The 15,000-nt window shown below is 39.6% G+C and overlaps 1 protein-coding gene across 1 annotated transcript in view; it reads left to right on the top strand.

Moving 5' to 3' along the window:
- The window catches only part of gypc (glycophorin C (Gerbich blood group)), a 24,953-nt gene that overhangs the window by 4,341 nt on the left and 5,612 nt on the right, over positions 1–15,000 (top strand). Inside the window, exon 2 of the mRNA XM_062431352.1 lies at positions 6,605–6,692. Within this exon, the coding sequence (XP_062287336.1) occupies positions 6,605–6,692 (88 nt within the window). The remainder of the gene's footprint in view (positions 1–6,604; positions 6,693–15,000) is intronic.

The following is a 15,000-nucleotide window of genomic DNA, read 5'->3' as shown; positions in this document are numbered from 1 at the left end:
AAACACTATGTGCAGCCTGGAAAATAAATAAATAAATAAAATAAAATAAAATAAAACCCATTGTTGCACCTCTCAGTAAATTGGCCGTCAAAATAATAATATGTTGAACAGAATAATAATTTAGCATACTGTTATTTTCATATCAGTTCATTCTTGTAACACAATTAAACCTGAGATTAATTTGAGATGAATGCATAATAATTCTCAATTCAAACAAGCGTGTTTCCGTTTGATGAAAAGCACGTCTTTGCATGAGGCCTGATGAGTTTTCAGTGTAATTAAAGTAATAGCCGGACTGACAGGCAAACATCTGGCGGCGGCGTTCAGGGTGTAAAAACAGTTTGTTGAACATCTGCAGAGTCTGACAGGCAGCACTCTGCCTCATTAAAGAGAAACAACAGTGATTAGAAATCCATTCAGCTCCACACAGAAGACTTTTCTTTATTTATCAGCCCATCAGCATGTCAGAGACTCCGCATGGCAATAATCATTAACTAAACAATGCTTAATTACATGTCAGCTGTTGGGTTGGTATACTGAGGAATCATCTGTACTGTAGCATCATATAGATAAATATATATATATATATATACACGGTCGCCCATAAAGTTGGAATAATTTAGTTTTATATATATATATAATATATTCTCTCAAAATGGATTAAAAGCAGAAATTTGAAGTTATTCATACGTTTATTTTCACATTTTAACCCTTTAAATTTAAACTAAACCACATGGACACAAAAACACGTCATACAGTATGTCATGCCAAATGTCATATATATGGCACAAACATAAAATATGTGGTAATATTAAATAAACATCAAGTTTTAAAATGGAAACATAAAATATTATAACTGTATTATAAATAAAATACATACAATTTAAAGTATTAGCATTGAAATGATGATTTAGTCCTGATCTCTATCATGCTCTACAGAGGACGGACCCTTTAGATTTCAATCAGTAATTTTCGATAACGTTGTTTGCAGCTTTGTCGCAGTGACCTGAAATAGTTTGATAGATGAAAGATAAAGATAGATTAAGACTCCCTGATGTAATGTTAGACTGAAGGAAGTGAAGATGTTATTAGATACATGATGAAAGGCTCAGTAGGTTTTAATGGTTCCTGGAACATGGAGACAAATGAGATTAGCAGTGAGTTTTCTCTTGACTGATGATGAGCTGATTCATGTGAATTCAATACAAATCCAGGTTTGTGCAGATAAATGGACAGTGATCTGGTTTCTCTCTCTCAGCCTTGTTAAACGTTTCACGTCTGATGGTGAACCGTTCCACTTTTATTCCTCCGTACGTAACAGCACATTGCCAGCATTAGAAGTGAAAAACAACTTCCTGATGCTTGCCTTGTAATACAGTGACTGCTCAGGTACTATCTTTATGAGGCGTTTGTTGTTGTTGTTGTTGTTGTGGTTGTTGTTGTTGTGGTTGTTGTCGTCATTGTGGTTGTTGTGGTTGTTGTTGTGGTTGTTGTTGTGGTTGTTGTCGTCATTGTGGTTGTTGTTGTGGTTGTTGTGGTTGTTATTGTTGTGGTTGGTGTTGTTGTGGTTGTTGTTGTGGTTGTTGTTGTTGTGGTTGTTGTCGTCATTGTGGTTGTTGTGGTTGTTGTTGTGGTTGTTGTTGTGGTTGTTGTCGTCATTGTGGTTGTTGTTGTGGTTGTTGTGGTTGTTGTGGTTGTTATTGTTGTGGTTGGTGTTGTTGTGGTTGTTGTTGTGGTTGTTGTTGTTGTGGTTGGTGTTGTTGTGGTTGTTGTTGTGGTTGGTGTTATTGTTGTGGTTGTTGTGTTTGTTGTTGTTGTGGTTGGTGTCGTTGTTGTCATTGTTGTGGTTGTTGCGGTTGTTGTGTTTGTTGTTATTGTTGTGGGTGTTGTGTTTGTGGTTGTTGTTGTCGTGGTTGTCGTCGTTGTTGTTGTTGTCGTTGTGGTTGTTGTTGTGTTTGTTGTTGTCGTTGTGGTTGTTGTTGTGGTTGGTGTTGTTGTTGTGGTTGTTGTTGTCGTTGTGGTTGTTGTTGTGTTTGTTGTTGTCGTTGTGGTTGTTGTTGTGGTTGGTGTTGTTGTTGTGGTTGTCGTCGTTGTTGTTGTTGTCGTTGTGGTTGTTGTTGTGTTTGTTGTTGTCGTTGTGGTTGTTGTTGTGGTTGGTGTTGTTGTTGTGGTTGTCGTCGTTGTTGTTGTTGTCGTTGTGGTTGTTGTTGTGTTTGTTGTTGTCGTTGTGGTTGTTGTTGTGGTTGGTGTTGTTGTCGTGGTTGTCGTCGTTGTTGTTGTTGTCGTTGTGGTTGTTGTTGTTGTGTTTGTTGTTGTCGTTGTGGTTGTTGTTGTGGTTGGTGTTGTTGTTGTGGTTGTTGTTGTGGTTGTTGTTGTCGTCGTTGTGGTTGTTGTTGTGGTTGTTGTTATTGTTGTGTTTGTTGTTGTTGTCGTTGTTGTGGTTGTGGTTGTTATTGTTGTGGTTGTTTTCGTTGTTGTCGTTGTTTTTGTCGTTGTTTTTGTTGTCGTTGTTGTTTTTGTGGTTTTTGTTGTCATTGTTGTTGCAAAACTCTACACACTAACCACAAAACCTTCCACCAAACCAGGCAAACATACATCTCAATTCTTGTGAATCTTTTTAAAATTTGCATCAATACAGTGACACAAACCATCATTTGAACACACACATGTAGTAAACACACACACACACACACACACACACACACACACACACACACACACACACACACACACACACACACACACACACACACACACACACACACACACACACACACACGTGAGAAACACACACACTAGGTTTAAGTAACACAAGATATACTGTATGTGCAATCAACATAAGTTTATTAGTTTGCCAAACTCAATATTTTTCGGCAGCCAGGTTACTAATTATTTTAAGTTTAACCAACAAATTAGTTTTTACAGCGTGAACATAACAAACTGAGGCTAAGTCTCACCTTTGTGTGTCTGACTATAAGACTTCATCCTCATCACAGCACAGAGCTCAGGTCTGTAAGTGAAATCATGATCTAAAAGTGTTTTCATGTAGAGAACAGTGTTTACAGACCTCAAGAATTGAGAGAATTGTGAATTCATATATCAAAATGTTGATAATTTCTTTTATTCGTAACTTTTCATGCATGTTTTTTATTTCCCTGGTGGAAATTTGCATCCACAGCTCAGAGTCTAACTCTTCTAATGTAATAACTGTGTGACCCACTGCCAGTATCAGAGTTCAGAGAGCTGCAGATCACTGACAAATGACTTGAAGCCAGAGGGACTCTCCCTTCTCTCTGACCCACAGTGAAATCCAGCCCACACACACACAACAGCTGCTGGTTATTGACACAGTGCTGGGAGGAGCTGCTGCCTGGATGGAAGAGCAGAGACGTGGCCGTTAGCTAAAGAGTGAAAGAATAACTGAATTCACATGATTGTCATCAAACTGGAGTTTATTTGATGGTGGAGATCAGCTTTCACATAAGTGTGTGTGTGTGTGTGTGTGTGTGTGTGTGTGTGTGTGTGTGTGTGTGTGTGTGTGTGTGTGTGTGTGTGTGTGTGTGTGTGTGTGTGTGTTTAAAGAGACAGGAAGTCCAGCTCGGCTGACGGACACAGCGGTGAGTTCTTATTTTAAAATCAACTCTGCAGCTCAGAATGTGTAGAGTCAGAGTGTCTCAGTGTGTCGTAATGATCAGTGTGCTGGGAGGCGGCCAGTTGTCACGCTGACAGTCTTTTTATAAACACTCCAGCACTGAGGCACTGTGGGAGGAAACGCTTCCTGAAGCAGGTTTATTCATTGAGAATAACTGAGGAGAGAAGTGTTGGAGAAGCTGAAGCAGCAGGCAGCAGGTACACTCACATTCATCAGCTGTTCATTCACATGCAAACCACATATGCAGCCGCTTTAAGTTTGAACTCCAATCATTTCTTTGCACTGCTGAGTGGAGAAACTCATTCATGCCTTCATATCATGCCGCCTTGATTACTGTCATTTATTATACTTTACTATCCTACAATCCAGTTAATCCAGTTTCTCTCCAACTCATTCAAAATGCTGCAGCTACAGTTCTCACTAAATCAAAAAGATGGATCACATTACGCCCATTCTCGCCTCCCTACACTGCCTGTTAGGTACAGAATTGATTTTAAATTACTACAGTTGTTTATAAGGCCTTGATTGGGCTCGCTGCCGTGTATTTAACAGAGCTCCTGTCCTGATCTTCTCTATTGCTGCCACCAAACCACATTCGTTTCTCTCCCACCATTGACATTTTGAAACCTTAAAACTTACTTTTACTTGCTAGCTTTTTAACTGTGTAACTGTCACTGTGTATTTTATGATCATGTATTTTTATTTTTGATCTTTTTTTTAATTGTGTTATCTATTTTTCGTGTGTCAAGCACTTTGGTTCAACCATGTAGCCTATAAATAAAGTTGAAGTTTGAAAAAAAGAAATATGGATATTTTCTACAAATTCCCCTGGAATGAAAAGGTAATAAAAATTAAAATAAAGATTGATCGATCAGTTTAAAAAAAATCAAAATATCAAACATGCATCTCGTGGTTTAGACTGAGCCTGCACCCAGTCTGAGAAACTGAAAAAATGATGTCACAGTGATGTCATCAGGCAGGAGTGTGAAACACGGACGTTTACCTGGCAGAAACTGACCAATGAAAAGATGCTATCCAGTTACATTAATAGCAAGTGGGGAGTTCTGGCCTTCTGAAATGAGGCCAACGCGGAAGTAACTTAAAACTGCATTCTATCAAAAGGCCACCAGGGGGCGACCGTTTTGGTGTCAAAAGGACTTCCGTCTCTATACAAGTCAATGGAGAATTCACCAACTTCTCACTTGATTTCTAACCTCAGTAAACGTTTTCAAAATGTGTTTATGGTCTCAATCGCTAGTTTAAAGCCTTCTTCAATGCAGTATGATGTTCATTTGGGACATTTTGGCCTCCCTGATTTTATATGTGACGATAAAGCAGGGTATGCATTAGGGCGTGGCTACGTGGTGATTGACAGGTTGATTGGTTCACAGGTTCAGGAGGGCGCCTCATGCTCCTCCTGATGCCCATATAAGTAGAATCCCTGTTTTTATTTTTCCCAGCATGCAGCTGATATTTTCAAGATGGCGCTGCTCAGATCCGATATTATTGGCCTCCGAGCAGCAGTCCACAAACCAATGGGTGACGTCACAGATGTTACGTCCATTTTATATACAGTCTATGATTAATAGGGAATGCAGCATGCAGTGATATTGATCGTCCTCTTTGTTTAATCTCTCTCGTCGGTCCTTCATCTTTATGGAGGTGCAACAATAAATCAGTGGAGTTTCACTCAGTTTACACATACAACATCCTGCTGCCTGAAACACTCATTAAAGTGCCAACTATAATTGACTGTTTCAGGAAATAATTAAAACTTTAAAAAAATTGAAAGATACAACACAACGCTCCTTTTTCCAACACCTGTTTTTGGAGAAATTGGCGCAAATGTTTTGTTTCTTGTACAAAACAATGTGCATATGATATTTAACTGAGATCACTTTTAACTGGACATGTGTAACATTTATTTATTTTTTTCTACTTCTGTATTTGTATAAAGGTCAGTAAGTGTTAAATGTTAAAACTAGTTTTAAAAGCAGCATCAGGTTTGTTAAAATGTACATTTAGTATTTTTGTTGGTTTTATATCATTTGAAATGACATTTGCACCATTTTTTACCAAAAGTAAGACTGAATGCTCCTGAAAATGTCAAATGGTGTAACCACAAAAGAATGATACATATTACATATTTTATCACCTACAGTGTATTTAAGTGGACTTATACTAATAATGACTTCATTTAAAACATGTAAATGTTTCCTGATCTCCATGGTAACCAGAGTAAATGTAATATTTAGAACAATTGTATTCCATTACCTTTATTTAATATAAAGTTATAATGTAAGATCATGCCAAACTAGTTGATATGGTGTTTTATTGACAATTTACTGTTTTTAAGCAAGTTGAATTATTTGGTACAAAGTTTTTATGGTTACACCACTTAGACATTTTTGCCATAATCCTCTAATATATTCTCTCTAAATGGATTAAAAGCAGAAATTTGATGCTGGGTCCACAAAAAAAGAATGTGTGCAAGTTATTCATACGTTTATTTTCACATTTTAACCCTTTAAATTTAAAATAAACCACATGGACATAATAAAACTTAACTGAGCCATATATAAATCACATATTTATTTCTTGTATTTTATATCCATGTTCATTAATGTACCTGTATCTATTAAATAAACAACATAAATGAATATAAAGTAAATACTAACCCTAACCCACTTTCATTAGATTTGTTGACAATCTAAAATATGACAATATGAAATATCACCAGATTTATTCTTTAAAGCTGCATCAAGTGAGATGTAGTTGTGTTTCTGTGTCCTGGTTACATGTGAGCAGATGTGGGAAACTATCTGGATTTTCTCTTCTTTCCCACAGAAAAATCAGAACAGACATTTTAACCCTTCACCCTTCATCACTTTACTAAATCTTTGGCTGGAAATATACAATCCTCAGTCTCCATCTCTCTCTCTCTGTGTGCAGGTTGCCACAGCAGTCATGGATGACCATTTAGTTACGCCGACCGCCTCTCAGACACAAACAGAAGCCGTCACACTCTCAGTGCAGACCGGTGAGTGTGAATCTACTCTTATTTTCACCTGCAGAACAATCACACTGCCAACACTTTGAACTATGACATGGTATCTCAACCCTTACATATTGTTTGGGTCAAGTTTGATCTGTTCTGTAAGAGGGTTTAATTATTTGTTCATCACCACATCCTCTGAAATATAGTGTTGTAGTCAAGACCGCACAAACCGAGACCAAGACATTACCGAGACCCAGACAAGACCAAGGAAAATCATAACAAAACATCAAAATGTGTTTTCTTTTTATGTAAGTTGTTTTTTAAATAAATGCGACAACAAAAACAATCTTTGCTCTGTTGTTTTCAGAGCAGCACAATGAATGAAACAAATCTTAGCAAACTTGTTGTTTCCTCCTGTCGTCTCCAAACTCTGTGTGCAGGGGTTAGGCCAGTCCCTCTCACACTGACACCGGGCAGGTAGCAGCTGCAGCTAGGGGAAATCTTTACACTACCAATGATTTGAAGTTATTAGCTGTTTGAGAGGGTCCTTTTTCACTCTTATCAGTAAGGCATGGACAAAAAGCCTATCAGCGGTGGTCTTGACCGGTCTCGTTAAAAAAACCTAGTCCACCCAGTCCGAGACCGAGACAAGACCGAGTAAAAATGCCAAGAACCTAAAAAAATGGTCTTGAGACCAAGACCGATCTCGAGTAGTACAACACTACTGAGATAGGAGCCTAAAGTGTTTTTCCCGCTGAATGCCCGCAGCGTTTACCGGGTCAGGTGTCGTGCAGTGAAAAGCAGCTGCCATCTTTTCACCTGCCACTCCAGGTGCTCCCTTTGTATGTCAGTGTTTCCTGTCAGTCTCCATCCACAGTTACCGAGCAGCCAGACAATAATGTTGTTGATGTTCTGCTCTGTGTGGCTGTTTGCCCCCAAGCTGGAGTGCTTTTATTTAAACAAAGACAACATGGACCTTTGTGAGAAACCTGAAGGGAGCAGAGACACCACTCATGTAGAATACTGCAAAATAAAAGTCAGCTGAGTATTTGCTGAATGGCTCCAACACCTCTGTATTATATGTGCACAGAAAAGGGCGAACAGATGGGCATTATAATGGATGCTGGTGTCCAACATACGGCCAATGGGCCAGAACCAGCCCTACAAGGGGTCCAATCTAGTCCACTGGAAAACGCTGCAAACTAGGAAAAATGCAAATGTTTCAGCTGCTTCAGACATTTTTACATTCTGACCAAAATATAATTCAACACAATACATTTAAAAGCTGTAAAAACGCCCCAAATGTCTTTTATTCTGAAATGTGATGACTTTTCTTAAAGTGGCCCAAAATGCACTAAAATTAAAATATGTTTAAATGTTATATTTTTGTATAGTTGCTACAAATGTTTGTCCATTGAGGCTGTTCTGGGTCAGATTATCTCCGTATCTATTGACATGTGTTTTAGTGAAATGAATAGTTAATAGTTTTAATAAGATAGTAGTTATGAGGATGTATTGTTATGATGTAGCAGTGAAGACTGATGGCTCTAATGGTTCTACAATAAACCCCACAGCTCCAGAAAGCTCTGCCTCCTAGGCAAATTAAGAAAATTGAGCCCCTCGCTCTAGATTGACGTAGATTAATGAAATTTGGTACAGAAATGTATTATGTCAAGACACACAAAAACATTTCTTGGAGCCATAGCCTAACTCCAACAGGAAGTTGGCCAATTTGATTAGAATTTTTGACTTTGCCACCATTTTCGCCATTTCCACGCCTCGTACTTTAACAAACTCGTCCTAGAGATTTAATCTGACCCACTTCAAATTCACTCAGTGTCATATTACAACCTTGCAGATGAAGAGCTATCAAAAAATGTCACTTCCGTTATACCTGGTGGGTGTGACGGTGTGGCAAATTTTGATGTTTCGCCATAAAACATACATCGTCCAATCTACCCAAAATTTATCGAGGATGATGATGATGAAGATCCCACCCGGAACACTTCCATGTGTCAATAGGGCCTGTTCATCGCTGCTTGCAGCTTTAATTATTATTATTATTATTATCATTATTATAGATGATTTTTTTATGTAATGGTAAACAGAACAGTAGAGAGAAAATAGAAATATGGGCCAGCAACCTAGTGAGCAGTAAGTTTACAAGCTGCGAGTTTTTGTGTGGATGAGCAAATGTGACCGCTGTCTCAGATGGTTTTCAGTGTCAATATGTCTCAAGGTTTGCTGGCTTGGTAGTTTGTTTTTTTGAAAGGTTAATTGGAAGGCAGGCTGGTCCAAAATCCCCCGACAGATGGGCTGCATGTGGAAAGACAGCAGCTCATCGTGAGGGATGAAGAGGAGGAGGAAGAGGAGGTTCCCTACAGGCTGCTACTCTCCTTCCCTATCTCTGACACAAGACTGGAGGAGGTGGAGGAGGAGGAAGGGGGGCTTCTTTGGGCTGTAAGATAAACAGACACCCGACACCATTTCTGCCATTTGCACCCCTCCCCCTTGATTTCCCAACACATCTTCACCACCAACGTTCCCACTTTCTCCTCCTCCTTCTCGTCTCAGAAGGAAAAACTACCTCCAAAGCCTGCAGCTCCAAAAACTCAACACATCCTGTTCCAACTGAGCTGGCAGTGCATGGTTTCATCTTGCATCTGGGTTGTTGTTTTTTTTTCTCTCCCTCTCCTCCTTTAGTGCTGTTTTTCTTCTGCTGTCGCTATTTTACGTATCGGAGTTTCTCAGCCTCACTCACTATGTCGTCCACATTCATGGCCTCTCCTTTATCCGTCCGTCCGTCCGTCCTTCCCTCCATCTGTCATTCATTCCTCCCTTCCATCTGTCTGTCCTTCCTTTCTTCCCTTCTTATTTCCTTCCTTCTATTCCTTCTTCCCTTTCTTCCATCTTTCCTTCCGGTCTCCTTTTTCTTTCCCTTGCTTCCTTCCTTCCTTCCCTCCATCTATCCTTCCTTCCTTCCTTCCTTCTTTCTTTCCTTTCTTCATTCCTTCCTTCCATCCTCCCTTTCTTCCTTCTTTCCCTCATTTATCCTTCCTTGCTTCCCTTCTTATTTCCTTCCTTCCTTCCTTCTGTCCTTCTTCCCTTTCTTCCATCTTTCCTTCCAGTCTCCTTGCCCTTCCTTCCCTCCTGCCTTTTTTCCCTTCTTCCCTCCATCTGTCCTTCCTCCCTTCTTATTTCCTCCCACCCTTCCTTCCTTCCTTCTGTCCGTCCGTCCGTCCGCCCCATAGTCCGTCCCACATGAGATCATTGTTCTGCATGAATGAATTGAATCCCTGCTATATAAATACATCATGACAGGACGGTAAAGTGATTAATAGCCACAATGTATTCAAGTAGACAGTGTTTCCATCCAAGTTGAGGTATTTAGAGGGAACCAATGTTTTTATGGGTTACATTTCTTTATCCACATGCATATATAACAATGACGATAAGAAACACACACAATGAAAAGACAAGTTCACTAATCACCCATTACAAACAAAGAAACACATTAAATTAATAAACATATTAAACAATTAATCAGTCAATTTATATTGCGAGAGAGAGAGAGAGAGAGAGAGAGAGAGAGAGAGAGAGAGAGAGAGAGAGAGAGAGAGAGAGAGACATCCACAGGGTCCAGGACACCTGCAAGATGAGAGAGAACTCTGAGGAAGAAGTTTAAGTTAGTGAATGCTTTAATAGCACATGAATGTAAATGGATATAGATGGATAGAGAGAGGGAGGAGGAGAGAGGCAGTCTAAGCCTATAGCAGCATAAACTAGGAGCTGGAGCTCTAACTATAAGCTTTATCAAAAAGGAAAGTTTGAAGCCTACTCTTAAACGTAGAGAGGGTGTCTGCCCCCCCCCCCCCCCCCCCCCCCCCCGACCCAATCTGGGAGATGGTTCCACAGGAGAGGAGCCTGATAACTGAAGGCTCTGCCTCCCATTCTACTTTTAGAGATACTAGGAACCAGCAGTAGGCCTGCATGCTGGGAAAAAAGTGTTCTGGTAGGTTCATTAGGTTCTATGAGCTCTTTGAGATATGATGGAGTCTGACCATTAAGAGCTTTAAAAGTGAGGAGAAGGGTTTTAAAGGCAATTTTAAGCCACTGCAGTGAAGCTAAAATGGGAGTAATATGATCTCTCTTTCTAGTTCCTGTCAGAACGCGTGCAGCTGCATTCTGGACCAGCTGGAGAGTCTTTAGAGACTTGTTAGGGCAGCCTGATAATAATGTGCAGCACAAGTTGCTGTTACAGTGGGTTCCCTCAGCAGAGAGGAGAGAGAGACAGAGAGTTCAACTGACCATTTTATTTGGTGAGCTGCACAAAATAAAACAGAGCCCCACGACTCAATATACTGCAGCCTTTTCCTCCTGGCTCAGACGCTTCTTGTGTCCAGCTCTCCCTCAGTCCAACCACGACTGCAGAGACACGGACAGCATGATAAGTCAACTCACCGCAGCTGTGCTAATCAACTCACATCCACATAATGAATCACACTAATCCAGCCTAGAAGTAAAGAATGCATGGACTCGTTTTTCTGCATCATTTTGAGACAGGATGTGTCTGATTTTTTGCAGCGTTGCATAGATGAAAGAGGCAGTCCTTGAAATGTGTTTAATGTGGGAGTTAAAGAACATATCCTGATCAAATATAAACACAACCTCTTACTAAAACAACATAATAGTTCTATTTCTGATGACCTTTTCAACATACTCTATGAGATTGATGGGGACCAGATGAATGACCCACAGGACCCATATAATGATGTCAGTGCTGTGGTTAAGGTCTGGTTAGAACTAGGCACAAAAAAACATTGTTATAGTCATAATTTTTGGGACTTTGGGTGTCCCTAGCAGGGTCTCCTGCATGAAACCAATCAGTGGCCGGCAGTCTGTTGACGTCACATTTTAGTATCGACTCGGCTCGCTTGGAACCTCGGCAGAGCAGGTACCAAAAAAAGCACCAGGTACCAGGTACTATCACTGATGGAAGAAAACGAGCCAATTTGTAGCAGACCCTCCGAAAGATAGTAAGAGACTCGACTGATGGTTTTAACATTTATTGCTGTTCCACAAAACCAGCTCCATAAACCAACGTGAGAACTGACAAAACAAAGAAAACAAAGCAGTCACATTTCTGTTTCCACTTCTGTCCGTAACAAATGGTAAATCATCGCAGTACTTTCTCAGAAAACTCAACATTAAACCAAGCAATACACCGCCAATTCACCAAACAGGCGGCGGGAAAAGAGTTGGCATATTTTTCGAGACAAATCATCAAATGATCACCATAAGCACACGCACACCAACCTTGTGCCAAAATACACTCAGCCTTCAACGTTTTTATCATTAAGTTCCTTTTTTTACCTTAAACTTTTACTGGTTTAACTTTAGCTCATTCATTCCGTAGTCAAGTGGCTTGTTTTGTTCAGCAATACAACACAGGAAGGAAGTAGTGGTCTTCAAAATAAATTCTCACTATTTAAAAACGGAACCATTATCTCCAAAACAGGAAAAAAAATACATATATAAAAGCAGATGAAATTACATTTTCTTAGAAGCAACCCAAATCATGAAATTTATACATCTGGAAATCATGTCAAAAATGCATCTAAAGCAGATATTTGTTTTTCAAGATTAACCTGCAAACAATGCAAGCTGCCCTCTGGTGGACAAAACGAGAAACAGCAAGCACAAAAAACTAAATGGGTTTGCTACACAAGTAGTGCTAGAACTGTACAATGAAAAAGCCCCAAATCATAAAATTGGCACCCCCACCCAACCCCAGAAAGTCCTCCTATTCCTGATCCAACACAACTGATGCATGTGGCCTAGTTGGTATTAACTGCTGCAGCTGCTTGATAACAAACTGATGATTTGAATCAGGTGTGTTGGCACCATAGACTGTATATAAGAAATGGACGTAACATCCGTGACGTCACCCATTGGTTTGTGGACTGCTGCTCGGAAGCCAATAGTATCGGATCTGAGCAGCGCCATCTTGAAAATTTCCGCTGCATGCTGGGAAAAATAAAAACATGGATTCTACTTATATGGGCATCAGGAGGAGCATGAGGCGCCCTCCTGAACCTGTGAACCAATCAACCTGTCAATCACCACGTAGCCACGCCCTAATGCATACCCTGCTTTATCGTCACATATAAAATCAGGGAGGCCAAAATGTCCCAAATGAACATCATACTGCATTGAAGAAGGCTTTAAACTAGCGATTGAGACCATAAACACATTTTGAAAACGTTTACTGAGGTTAGAAATCAAGTGAGAAGTTGGTGAATTCTCCATTGACTTGTATAGAGACGGAAGTCCTTTTGACACCAAAACGGTCGCCCCCTGGTGGCCTTTTGATAGAATGCAGTTTTAAGTTACTCCCACGTTGGCCTCATTTCAGAGGACCAGAGCTCCCCGGCTGGTTGGCACACTAGCAGAACACCAAACTAGAGAAGAATCAGTCAGGAAGGAGAAGGAGAGAGCAGCCGTCTGTGGACAACACGTGGAAAACCATTCCCTTTTTTTGGGAGGGGAGGGTTTCTTGCTTTTGCCTCTCCATTGTACCTGTTGTCACTTTCCATTGCACCAAAGCAGCTGAAACTGATTCACAATCACTTGTGCTTCCTAAATGGACAGATTGATCTCCCTGAAGTTTAGCTGAGCTGCTGTTATGCTGACATCATTAAGTGTTCCCTTCATTTTTCTGAGCAGTGTATAGTATTGCAACTCAGTCTACCTATCTTCTAAAGCACTTTAAATTTCAGTTTATGGATTATTTGTTGTCAGCACATTTTGATATGCAATTACCATTTTTTTCTATCAGTTATAGTACACAAGTCGCCAGTTTTTGACAGTTTTTTAAATATTGATTGGTATTATTTGTGTTCTACTTGTCTTTTATTGCACATTTTTAATTTGGTGATTTGTTACATTATAGAATGAATCACATCATGTACATACTTTACATTGTCATAGTGTTGAATTGAATTATTATCCTTTTTTTATTTACTTCTTATTTTCCCTTTTTAACCCTTACAGTACAGAACAGTATGTTAAGGGTCACATTTTACCCATGTTTACATCTGAGAGATGTAAAAATACTTTGATGCCTTCCCCTAATGTGACCCAGAATATTTAAAAAAAAAAGGAAATATATAAAATTGACCCATATTCATCCAAAATTTCATTTAACATCATTTGTTGAAATAGTTATCATGTTTTATGTAACATTGAAGCAAAATATAGTCTTTACAAACTAAAGAATAAACTCTCTCTGCTTTCTGAAAGCTTCATTAAGGATAAATCATGTTTATCTTTGACTGATGAGCTCTTTATGAATGATTTGTGCTTCAGACGTTTGGTATAGAGACTAATTATGTGAGGAAATACTGTGATGAGTCGGAATATGAACAGTGTGTTAACTCAGTGAGAATACCCATGCTGGTTTCTGATCTCACCACCACAATCCCTGTCACTTTGTATTATCTTGATATTTTCTACCTGTGCAAAAAAAAGAACTGGAGTAATTAAAGTATCAGGGCTCCTCATCCAAAAAACAGCTAGACTAGAAACCAGACAGGCTGGAAAAAGATGTTCCAGTAAACGTATGCAATGGATTTCAAGTCTCAGTGTTACTGAAAGGCTGATGGGAGAAGGATCTGAATGATTTATGCTGTGATTGTTTATTGTGTAAAATAAATAAAATGTGCTTCAGGCCATTCAGGTATCACCACTGAGACCCTGACAGCTTTATTTTCCAATATGATTTTTTTTTTTTTCTGTTCCTCAAAAATAACTCCTGTGGCCGGCGACCAACAGTTCAGATCCAATTTCCCACAGGTCATCTCAGCTCTGCCAGCTCTTCCACATCTCTCTCTGAGCACTATCATGATATTTATCTAGCCACTCTTCAGTATGATGTCGCTGATTATTTGTATTAGATTGATGCTTTTTTTTTTTGGCACTGTGGTTGCCGGTTGGTTGGTCCGTCACTTTGGCTCAGACCAGTGAAGGACAGGAACATGATGTGTGGAAATGTTTAAAAAGGAAACTCAAAACCTGCTCAGCCTGGCTTTTGATTAAGAACTGAATTGTTTTATAATCTTTTTATTTCAATTTTGATGTTTCAAAGTCAATAAAATATAATAAAAAGACTATAAAACAATCCTGTTCTTAATCATAAAGCCAGGCTGAGCAGGTTTTGAGTTTCCAGCTGTTCCAGCGGCTCGTAGCGTAATAACTAAACAATGTCTCACCAGTTTTAGTTTTAACCTCAAACCCATCATAATCATGCTGGTGCTGGTGGACCTGGCAGTCTTTACTGCTTGACCCAGGA

Source organism: Scomber scombrus, chromosome 13, assembly GCF_963691925.1.
Source record: "Scomber scombrus chromosome 13, fScoSco1.1, whole genome shotgun sequence".
Taxonomy (NCBI): Eukaryota; Metazoa; Chordata; class Actinopteri; order Scombriformes; family Scombridae; genus Scomber; species Scomber scombrus.
The sequence above is the reverse complement of the archived record's forward strand: the minus strand, read 5'-3'. Positions and strand labels throughout refer to the sequence as shown.